This window comes from Diceros bicornis, chromosome 17, assembly GCF_020826845.1.
Source record: "Diceros bicornis minor isolate mBicDic1 chromosome 17, mDicBic1.mat.cur, whole genome shotgun sequence".
Lineage (NCBI taxonomy): Eukaryota > Metazoa > Chordata > Mammalia > Perissodactyla > Rhinocerotidae > Diceros > Diceros bicornis.
In genome coordinates, this window is record NC_080756.1 from 61190421 (window position 1) to 61202766 (window position 12346).

Sequence of the window (12346 nt, forward strand, 5' to 3'; positions counted from 1 at the left end):
TAGCCCAGGGCCAGTCTTCCTCAGCAAAAAACAGGAGGATTGGCATCGGATGTTAGCTCAGAGCTGGTCTTTCTCACAAAAAAAAAAAAAAACTCCTTTGGCTGCTAATACCAGAGACTCAACTCAGTGGTGTAAGCAAATTAGGGGTTTGTTGAGTCACATAAAAGAAGTCCAGGGGCCGGCCCCGTGGCTTAGTGGTTAAGTGCGCGTGCTCCGCTACTGGCGGCCCGGGTTCAGATCCCGGTGTGCACCGACGCACCGCTCGTCTGGCCATGCTGAGGCGGCGTCCCACATACAGCAACTAGAAGGATGTGCAACTATGACATACAACTATCTACTGGGGCTTTGGGGAGAAAAAGGGAAAAAAAAAAAGCAGGAGGTTTGGCAATAGATGTTAGCTCAGGGCCAGTCTTCCTCAGCAAAAAGAGGAGGATTGGCATGGATGTTAGCTCAGGGCTGATCTTCCTCACACACAAAAAAAATTCCAGAGGTGGGGAGCCCATGTGGCTTCAAGAAGGTGTCAGGGACCCAGTCTCCTTCTGTCTTTTGCCTTGCCAGCCTTAGACCTACCTTCCACCCCCAAGGTCACAAGGTGGCTTCTGGAGATTGAACCATCATGTTTGAATTCAAGGCAGGAAGAAGAGAAAGGGTGAGAGGCAAAGGGGGCGCCTGTCCCAGCTGAGTCAGCCCCCTCCAGAGCTCTCCAGAAATCTCACCAAAGGCTCTGTTCTCATGGCCACCCCAGCTGTTACAGAAACTGAGAAGGTGGTCTTTTAGCTGGGCGTGTGCTGCCGCAAATGTAGTCAAGATTCCTTATCTGAAGAAGGATGACGGATGTTGTGCCACAGATGGCTTTCCTCCCTCCTTCCACACGACCACCCCCTCTCCTGTCTGTCCATCCACCCACCCAAAGATTGCATTCTTCCTAACTCTCAAGGTCAAGCAGTGATTCTCATGTAGAGGACAGGCAGGGGGCGGGGAGATGGGGAGTGGGCAGCATGCTCTAGGACAATAATTTTCAACTGTGTTGTGACCCATTTTGGGTGATGAAATCAGATTATTGGATCACAACCATCATTTTTAAACAGATTTATTGAGATATAATTCATATGCTATAGAATTCACCGTTTTAAAGTGTACAATTCGATGTTTTATATATTAACAGAGTTTCACAACGATCAGCACAATCTAGTTTTAGAACCTTTTCATCACCCCAAAAATAAACCACATATCCACTCCTCATTCCCCCTATCTTTCCTCCCAGTAGCAACCACTAATTTACTTTCTGTCTCTATGGATTTGCCTATTCTGAACAATTCATATAAATGAATTCGTACAATATGTGCTGTTTTGTGACTGGCATCTTTCACTTGGCAGAGTGGTTTCAAGTTCCCCACGTTGTAGCATCTGTCAGTACTTCATTCCTTTTTATGGCTGAATAATAGTCCATTGTATGGATATATATCACATTTTGTTTATTCATTCATCAGTTGGTGGGCGTTTGGTTTATTTCCACATTTTGGCTACTATGAATAATGCTGCTGTGAAGCATTCATGTTCAAGTTTTTGTATGGAAGTATGTTTTCATTTCTCTTGGATTTGTATTTAGGAGGAGAATTTCTAGGTCATTTGATAACTCTATGTTTAAGATTTTGAGGAAATTTCAAACCATTTTCCAAAGAGATTGCACCATTTTACAGTCCCACCAGTGATATATAAGGGTTCCAATTTCTCTACATTCTCATTTTTAATGAAAGAATGAAATAGAATAAGAAAACATCAGAGGGCCTCATGTGAACGTAAGCATTGTTTCATAAAAATCCTGGAGATATACGTCTGAGTTGCAGTATAATGTATATTTCTCACTGTGGGTTGTGGTAGAGGGACATATCAGAAACACCTGGAGGGGAGGGGGCTCAAGCTATGCCCCCCAGAGGTACAAGCCTCCTCTCCTTGAGAATCTCTGCTTTGGGATCCTGATTGATAACAGGAGCACTGAAACCATCCGTTGGATTGTGTTGGCAAAAACAGGGGCGGGGGTTGGTGTCTTCCATTCAAGGATCCAGAGTTAACCACACCCTCCTCAGAGTGTTCTGAACCTGAGTGAGTGAGTCTCAGGGACCTGCAGAGCATCCCTGGGTATTCCTGTTCTCCTCGCAGTTCTCTCAGCAGCCACCATGCACACACACGTTGCTGTGGTGTTGTCGAGGGTCAGGTGAAGAAAGGCCTTTAGAGGGTTCGGTTCAGTGCAGGCCAGGGAGACACTTAACTCATTAACAATGCGATTATTAATCTCATTGTACTTGATGTTGTTAGGAGAAGGAAGATAGGGAAAAGAGCTAATAGTGATCGACACAGACACACTCTCTTACTTTTATTTGTTTATCCACCATGTATATACTGTACATAGTACATGGTCAAGCTCTGAAAGATGGAAAAAAAGGTGTATGGCATGAATTGAACCCAGGAAAGATTTACAGTCTGGCCAGGGAGATGGCGTTTGTGCATATAAAACAATCAAAAGAAAATCTAGGACAGAATAAAATGAGCTGGCAAAATGGATGGAGGGGACACCTGCTATGGGAAATTAGGACCAGGAGAGCATCCCTGGGAAAGTTTAATATCGGATGACGGGCTCAAAGTATACGCAGAATTTAAATCCACAAGTTTAACACTCCTGAGCAGCAGCCCCCTTGCCCCCTCAAAAAAGAGCTCTTCCTGAATATCTTGGCATTACAGAAAATCCTTAGTTTAAAATAAAAGTAGTAGAAATATAATAACAATCATCATTAACAGGCATCAATGCTTACTCTTTGCCAGATAGTGGGATCCAAATGCTGACATGCATCTGCTCCATTATCCTCATGATTACCTACAAGAGAGGGTGAGGGTAGGGTACTATTATCATTATTTCCATTTTGCAGATGAGAAAACTGTGGCTTAGAGAGTTAAGTCACTTGCCCAAGGTCACACAAACTGCTCAGGGGTAAAACTAGGATTAAAAGCCCAGTCTGTCTGTCTGACTGCAGGTTCTGTGCTCCTAACCGTGACCGTGAACTGCGGAGTTGATGGCTAAAAGTTGTTGTCTATGTCCCTGAGACAAGGCTGAGAGGACTTTCACATACTGGTTCTTGTTATTAGATAATTCCTGACTCTACTTACTCCTCCTGGGGTCTGCTCAAAGCTATTTTTAGTTTGGAGTTTCTAATACCTCTTAAATAATTCTTGAAAGTCCATGTTTTGGGGGTTTTGTTTTGGTTTTGGTTTCTTTTTTTTTAATTCTTACAGAAAAGAATTCTTGCTCCTAGATATTGTCATAGCATCTTGAAGAGATTTAACGTTCATTCTATTTTTAATAAACAATTTATCTATTTCTAATCTGAAACTATTGCCAAGAAACCATTTTTTTAAATCTGTCTTTATCAGAGAGCTTCCCATAGTCCCTCCACAAGAAGGATTAGGGGTATTTTCAGATCTCTATAAAGTCTATAAACAGAATAATTTCATTATCTAATTAGAAGTTACTTTGGCAAAGGCCGTCATCTTCCTGTTTTCCAGTCTCCAAGCCCTCTGGGGGCTTTTGGAAAACAACAAAAAGACTAGTCGTGCAGGGGAATCCCATGCTCCCTCTGAACTTTGTCTCTGATACAATCCAGTGACCAAGAAAATGCCTAAACTGTGGGCTGGGAGTGTACATCATGGTCCCTCGAGATGGGTCATCTGTGCGTGGTTCTGCCATCAAACAACTTTATTTCTCTCTCTTCTTTTAGAATCTCTTGGAGAATACTTTGTGATGTCTCACAACTGTTTTTTACAGTGTATTCTGAACCAGTGATAGTGATTCTCAAACTTAGTTGAACTCATCAAGAGAATTTATTAAGGACCACCACCTCTACAGATTTTGACCAGCAACTCCTGGAGAGTTCCATGCTGGTGACCTATGACTTCACTTTGAGAAACACTGTCTTAATTTCTGCTACTGTCCTTTGTCCACTTTCTTGTCTCAAAATATGAATCTTCGTATATAATTGGAAACCTTGATTCTTACATTTCCACTCTCTTCTCTACGCTGTAGCCCCTAACCATGTTAAGATTCTACTTCTGATGATTCTTCACTGAGAAAACATGTAGTAATAAAGAGCTACTATGAATTCAGCAAAGTTTTTAAGTTAATTTGAATTTTATTAATGCCTACACACCTATATACATTTGGAGAGTGGTAATGTATGTTCAAGATAGGCCATTTATTTAGAGTGCTGTGATGCTTGGTGTACACGTGGATTCGTGGATCCCTTCCTGTGGGTCTGAGCCGTCCTTCCCTCACCCAGGGCCTGTGGTCTAAGAGTTGGGAATACTGATCTAGACTAATGGTTGTCAACCATGATGTCATGACACATCAGTATGTTTAGAGCAGTTGAACAGCGTGTATGTGGCAGATAATTTGCTGTTACTAAAAGCTAAAATACCAAAATCTAGGAGTAATTTCCCTCTACAAAAAAATAAATACAAATAAATTCAATATGGTTTTTGTAACACCCTCACTCTTGGTCACTTGCATTCCCAAATACCTTTATGAATGGGCAAGAATGAGGTGGACTTACCACTCATCTTGCTGTCTGAAGGGAACAGAAGTCTGGTATATGATGAATGTGAATATGGTATATAATGAAAATGAATTATTAACATGCCTACAATTTTTTGTGTTTTGTCGAAATCTGAGAATGCCCTGGGGAGTATACTGTGTATATGAATATTATCCATCCTGTAGGTCTCAAAAAAAAAAAAAAGACTGGGACTCTGCACTAGACTGCAAGTCAAATGATTACTAAGTATTTGTAGTGCTGTGAGTGGGAAATTACAGACTAGGAAAGACAAGATTCCCACCTCAGTGAGAACAGAGAGGCATACATGTACCCAAAATCTTTGTCATCTTTGGGTAAATTACCCGTGACAGTGGGCCTTCCAGCCGCATGATGGGTTGGGTTCTTTCTCCTGCTTTGAGGCTTTATGGGTCTGTAAATGTTGCTGAGTTTCGACATCTAGTTTGTCTACTCTTTGTCAGCCCAGTCAGGCATATCATTCCATGGGGAGGAAGAAGAGCTTCGGTTAGATTAAATCTGGGTGTGATTCCAATTTACTAATTGCGTCTCATTTTTTATACAATTGGTTGTTAAGTGCACCAAAATCCCTCCAGCGCTTGCTGTTTTCTTAAACCTTAAATCGCTTTCTCTGCTGCTCCTCCCTTGCAGCTTCCTTCCCAGGCCCTGAAATGAGAGATTGGGCTGACTCAGCACAGAGAGATGTACTGGTGATTCGTGACCACACATGGGGCTCCGTAGAGCCCCAAGGTGAGAGCCTTGTGCAAATCCTCCAGGCTCAAAATGTCTCCATTTCCCTGCCAGAGTCTGGCCTGAGCATCAGATCCACCCCCACACCACCGCCACCCTCCCCACCACCTTCTAGCACCACTCTTCTCAGGACCCCATGGAGGCTCTGAGAGCATTAAGGGCCATTATTAAAGAGGTATATGTGGCATCTGCCGGTTCCCAGGCCAGAGTCTATGGAGAAGGCAGCTCAGACTCCAGAGCCTGCACACTGGCTGTCAGCATGAAGGGTGATTGTTCTCTGGAATGGTGACTGACTGGCACCATCTCCTGGGGATTAAGAAGACACAGGTGAGGAGGACTTGAACGTGCTCCCTCCGTCACCCTGACACATCCTTACAGGGGCCAACTCTGGGACACTGAGTCGCTCCGTGATCCAAAGCTCAAGATGGCTCCCAAGGCAATCCAAAGGTCAGGGCCAGACTGCGCTGCCAGCTTGCCCAGGTACACGCCCCATGTGGGTTCCCTTCGCAGTGTGACCAGGCCGCTGATGCAAACAGGGAAGACAAGACCTTGGAATCTGTTCTCCAAGGCAGGTTTGACAGCAAATGTGCTTCCCAGCCCCCAGATTGGAGAGGTGCGGGTAGGTATCAATAGGAACTAAACCAATAGATTTGGCCTTGGGCCCCAGGCTGTCCCAGACCCTGATCACAATGGTGTTGAATTCTCTGTTTGGCTCCTTCTGGCCTAGCGTATGTCCTGGTCCTTGGACACCCACCCCGTGCATCCCTGTGGCTGGAGCAGGGAGAGGCAAGGGCAGGCTGAGCTTACAGGTTATCTTCCATGACCCGCATTCCTCCTCCCACCTTTCCCTCCGACTCCCACCCTTGGGAATGGTGCAGAGAAGCCCCACACCACACGGATTCCCCACGTGAAATTTGCTTTATAACTACTCTACCAACAGTAGATCTCTGCCACCAAAACTAAGAGGATTTTTTTTACCCCTCAGGAAAGGAACAGTTGGGACAGGTATAAATTTAGTTATGACCCTCTCTAGAACAGAGGGGAAGTAGGGTGGAGCATTTGCAAAATGCCCAATGCTGTCGGCACTGTTATTTTGAAGATCTTTTGTTTATAGCAAGCACCATGCTCTGCTCTATACCTGGAATGTAAAGGATCTGGCCCTGAGCTGTTTGAAGCCAAGGTTCACAAGATGAAAGTTCCAGTTCAGGCAAGGCTCAGCCCACTTTCTGCTGTTGAACGGAAGGGAGAATTCCACAGGACCCAAACCAGAGAAGACTTAGAGCAGGGAGAATGGTGGCCATGAAAGTACCCTGAATAGATGGTGGTGACTTAACCAAGGGAGGCAGAGGGGAAAGGTTGTGAAAGTGAAGCATGGTCAGCAAGTGAGAGAATTTAGGGAACAAAGAAATTGAGCAGTAGAAAGCCTCACATGCACCCTACTTTAGAGAGAAAACAGTGGGCTGGGTTGGATGGGCAAAGACACACTTTGGAGAGAATGATTCAGAGCCACAGGAGAAGTGGAAAGAAAGTGGATCCCAAGGATGACCGGAGCAGGTGAGGTGTCTGAGTTTGGGGGAGGCGAGTCTCTAAGGCTGGCCTGTGCTTCGGGAGCTGTGAGTCCCCAATACTGGCTGTAGACTCCTGTGTATGTGGGCACGTGTGTGCATTGTTCTGAAGAGAGGATGCTTCATTTTCCTCAGTTTCTCGACGAGGTCCAAGACACTAAATACTTTGTTTGGCTGCTGCTCGCTCCAAAGCTCGCTCTTTCTTGGTGTGTTTCATAGTTTCAATCAATTAGGATAAAAGCCTCAGTTGATTGCAAATATGCCATTAACCCCTCTAGTTTACCACCAGCTCATCTTTCTAAAATGGAGAATGGTTTGGGGAATGAGAGGCCTGGTCAGATCTTCAGGCCGTAGAGATAATAGCCATCAAGAATCAGATTGACATTAAGGAGGAGAGAGTTTGTGGATCTGCAGGGCTGTCAGCCATTTCATTTAAATGGTATTTCAATTCACCCTACCCAGAGGCTGCCACCTGGCACCTACAAATCTCATTGATATCAGTGATAGTGAGGCCCCCACCCTGTACCCAGCTATTGGCCGAGGCATGCCAGGCTCCGAAGTCCAGCTCTTCTCTTCTGAGCCCTATTAGCATCCTTTGCCACAATATCACCACAGTAGTCCCTTTGTCTCAGGGCTTTAGAGAGCATATAAAACATCTCCAGCCATATGCACATTAGGGCTGGACAGCCTTCTGTTCAGCCAGCTGGATACCCTCATAATGCCAGGTCACTGGCACCAGCTCTGTTCTTTTAATCCTGCTCCAGAGGAACAAAAGTACAGGTGGCAGCCAGCCACGGGGCAGACCACCACTTGCCCCTGTTGAATGGGAAGCAGCAGGAGCAAACAGCATAAATGACCATTTGTTGATTTGTCATAACTGTGTCTTAACTGTCCTACATGCAGGATCTTTTCAGCCAGGTGTTTTTCATGAGGAGGGTGGGCTGGGATCAGCGTACCTGGCTGCAGTTCATCTCTTGAACAAAGGCTGGCTCATGCCCTCAAACCTGCGGCCATTGATTTTGAACCACCAGGATGGGAGTTCTTTCCCAAGGGAGACACATGTTCACAGCGCTCTTCTGGAAATCCTGCCCCAAGGGTCTCGAAGCCATAGCAACGCTATTTTCTCTAGGACAAATTGATACCTAATAGTTTTTTCTTTTTTTCTATTGAGCTGTAATTGACATGTAACATTATATTAGTTTCAGGTGTACAACATAATGATTCAATATTTGTATATATTGCAAAATTATCACCACAATAAGTCTAGTTAACATCCATCACCTTACATAGTTACAAAATATTTTTTCTTATGCTGAGAACTTTTAATATTTACTCTTTTAACAACTTTCAAATATTCAATACAGTATTATCAGCTACAGTCAACAGGCAGTACATTATATCCCCAGGACTTATTTATCTTAAAACTGGAATCTTGTACCTTTTGACTCCTTTCACCCACTTCGCCCACCCCCTGCCCCCCGCCTCTGGCAAGCACCAATCTGTTTTCTTGATACCTAATCATTTGACATGTGGTCTGACAATGGAACAGTCAGGAATCCCAGAAACTCTCCCCGTGAATTTAAGGAAGCTATAGGAAAAGAAATGAAATTTTAGGAGGTGCAGATAGTCACTCCTCACTGTTAGGCAAAGTATGTTTGACTTAGGTGTGAGGTGAGAGGCCCCCCACCCTCCACCCCTGCTCCTCCACACACACACAGAGGCTCTGTGTAACCCCATGTCCGCTTTGCCTCTCCCTCCAGTAAGTACTAATGTGTCACGTTTATAGTAAGATTCATTCATTCAGCAAAATCTTCACTGATCACCTCCTTTGGGCTAGGCACTGTTCTGAGCACTGAGGATGTAGGAGCAGATGAACTCCCGGGTCTCACGGACCTTACTTTCTGGTGGCGGGTGGTGATGAGTATATACAAAAATAGGAATAGGGGATAGAGTGGTGGTCAGACAGGACCACTCAATGGAGGGGGCATTTGAGCAGAGTCCTGCAGGAGTGAGCCACGCAGAGTTTTGGGGGAGCGCTCTGCCGAGAGCAGAAACAGCAGGGACCGGGGCCAGAGTACGCATGGAAGTTGGAGGGACAGTGAGGAGCCAGTGGTCTGGAGCGACCTAGGTGGAGCAGAGGGGGAGGAGATGAGACCACTGAGGCAGTGGGGCCAATTCCACAGGTAGACATTAGGGTTAGGGTTAAGGTGAGGCTTGGTACGACTCACATTGTAAGAGGGTCTCCTGCGCTGTGGTGTGGAGAAGACCTCACAGTGTGTGCATTGCGGGCTTTTCCCCTGAGAGGCGTGTGGTGTGGAGAACAGCTGTAGGGAGCAGGGGTCAAGGCAGGACAGCCTGTTAGGAGCAGAAAGCAGATGAGAGATGCGGTGGCTCGGGCTAGGTGACAAAGTAGTGGGAAGTGGCCAAATCAGGCTTTGTTCTGAAGATGCAGCTGCAGGATTTGCTGATGTGGGGTGAGAGAGACATGAAGGATGGCTCCGAGGATTTTGGCTTGAGCCAGAAACTGCAGTGTCATTTACTAAGATGGGGAAGCTTATAGGGTGGGGAATAGGAGTTCTGTCATATCGCCAGTCCTACGTTGTGAACAGTCCCCTCTTGACTACGAGAAGTGCGGACTTTCCTGGATGCCCTTCAGGGGTGGGGAAGCAGGGGGACATGGGGCAGCATGAGAAAAGACTTCTCACTTTAATCCAGTGCTCTGCCCTGTGGCCGGCCCCTCTTGCCGGTTATGGCTCTTACACCTACTCCACTGCCAACCCCTCTAGATTGCTCACTATTTGCTGTCTTTCATGCCCAATGTTTCCAGAAGAGTTCTCCTCCACTGGGTGACTCAATTTGTTTCGCTACACAGCCTCCACCTCCCCAGAATCCCAGGCAATCCAAGGGCTCCTCCCACATCACCTTCCCTCTCTGCCTCCTGGTCTGCTCCGCTCTGCCAACCCTCTTCCCCATTCATGGTGACTTTCTCTCTCCAGTCTGGGGCCTCCTTGTCCTGCTCCCCGTAGGGTCCCCGTGACTGCCACATATCTCTGAACCTCAGTTGTAAGCCTGATTTATTTCCCTCAGTTCCATGTGCCTCATGAAAATTAAGGCTCCAACCTTCTATGGCCATTAAAACTTTTCCAGAATATTCCATGACAGTTGAACACACAGAAGATCTCTAGGGGGCTCTGTGAGCTTAATCCATATGCAGATACTCTCCCCTCTGATTCGGCTGGAAATTCTGTTTATAAATATGCTCTAAAGTTACTGGTTCCTAAAAGCAGCTCATTGACGTGTGCTGGAGTGGACGTATGAGAGTTGCCCAAGCCCCAGCGCCAGCGACTGTGATTCCATGGTTCCGGGTGAGGCCTGGGAATCAGTGTTTAGAATATGATCACACTCCTCAGCAGTTTCCTCTCCAGGCAGGTTTGGGAGCACTGCTTTAAACATAGGAGGGGAGGGTGTTCTAGCCCCAGAGAGGTTCTCTTACTTCTTGCGTTAAGCAGAGCAATTACTACCACCTCTAGCCTACTGGGCGCCACACAGTCCCTCACACATACTGAGTTGGACAGAATTTATTTGAGGACAGAGATGGAAAGAATGGAAGAAAAAAGCCTCTGGTCTCTGCCCTCAAGAACTCAGAGCCTATTTGGGTGAGACAAGAGTGTCACAAATGAGAAACGCGTAAGAGCATTTATAGAACAGACACAAATAAATGTCTATTAATGTGGTGCAAACAGAGGGAGAGTGGCTGGCAGGCAACATAGAGATGGAGAAAGTCTGCGTTTGTGAAGGAGAAAGGAGCATTAGAGACTCCAGGTTGGGAAGAAGTTCACGTTTACCTCCAAACAGTTGGCCCATCTGCTTCTATCACTTAATATGGAACCATTCTCTGGAGAGAGGTGCTCTGGAGAGAAGGACTGGGTGCAGCTGTGAGGCCACGCTGGGGGTGGTTCACATGTCACTCTCTTAAGCGGAAAAACAATTCACTGTGTATATTGGTAAAAAGCTGGGGATATCTTAAGTGGAGGATACCGAGGTCGTGACTTGGAAGGCAGACGGGCCAGAGGAGAGCTGCAGGGAAATGAGATTGCTCTGTTCTTGCAGTTGCTCCCATGGGAGGCTGGGTTCCTTTTGCTACAGTGCATTCTTTGTCCTGAACTGACCCTTTCGCAGGTACCCAAGCCGCATCCAGCAGCCGTTAGTAGCTCCCTCCCCCGCTTTTCCAAGAGAAAAGGATTTTCCCCAGGCTATACTGAAGGCCTTCTGTATTTACAGTGCAGAGAGGGTCTGTGACTATAACAGTGGGGCCTCCTCTCTGAGGAGCCCCACCAATAGCCTGTCTCTGCTCAGGCAGAGCCCCTGCCCCATCACAGACCTGTTGCCTGTGGGTGGGGTGCATTTGCTGTAATGCAGGATTTCCCAAATTTACCTGCTTATCAGAATCCTCTGGGATGCTTGTTAACAATACAAATTTCTTGGCCCTAAACTACAGCTATTAAATCAGAATCTCCAGAAGAGAGGCTTTTTAAAAAACCAATTCTTTGGACAGGGTAAATTTGGGAAACTTCACTAAGACATGCACCCTCTCTTACCCATGGGCGACCTAACTCATGTCTCTGCTAAACAGCTGCCACCTGGGCTGGGCTGAGGGCAGCATTCCTGAAAAAGAAAAAATGTATTTTTCTGTCTAAGGACCAATAGTGATAACAATAATGACTGACCTTTATCTACTGTGTGCCAGGCACTAGACTGGGGGCTTTGTTTTTTTTTTTTTGATTATCTCATGTAATCCTCCCAACAACCTAATGAAGTACGTGCTGCTGCTGTCTGTTTTTTCAGATGGGAAGGCAGAAGGAAGGGAAGTAAAGTGACTTGCCCAAAGGCACACACAGCTGAAAACTGGCAGAGCTGGGTCAGAACTTAGGCTCCTGACCCCTGAGCTCCATCTCTTCTCCAATACACACTACTGGTCCCAGGACCTTGAATTAACTAGCTCCACACCCTAACTGTGAGCTTACCAGCCCAATTCCCACCGCCACCGCTATCCCAAGGAAAGGGAAAAAGAGGAAGGAGTTGTAATTTATCTTAAAATCTCTAGTGGATGTGTGAATGAGGAATGATGTTAAGGAAAGCACAGGAGAAGGATGCTAATCTCTCATGTTGGTCCTCAGGTACTGGAACTCCTTAAGCAACTTAGTGGCATCCTTGCTGAATTCTGTGCGCTCCATCGCCTCCCTGCTGCTACTCCTCTTCCTCTTCATCATCATCTTCTCCCTCCTGGGGATGCAGCTCTTTGGAGGGAAGTTCAACTTTGATGAAATGCAGCCCCGCAGGAGCACGTTTGATAACTTTCCCCAGTCCCTTCTCACCGTGTTTCAGGTATGGACTCTTCTCTGCTGGGATTATGACCAGGAGGGTGGTTGAGCG

General features: G+C 46.2%; 1 protein-coding gene across 1 annotated transcript in view; it reads left to right on the top strand.

Moving 5' to 3' along the window:
• CACNA1C (calcium voltage-gated channel subunit alpha1 C) overlaps positions 1-12346 on the top strand; it is a 638289-nt gene that overhangs the window by 501091 nt on the left and 124852 nt on the right. Inside the window, exon 14 of the mRNA XM_058559143.1 lies at positions 12091-12298. Coding sequence (XP_058415126.1) covers positions 12091-12298 — 208 coding nt within the window. The remainder of the gene's footprint in view (positions 1-12090; positions 12299-12346) is intronic.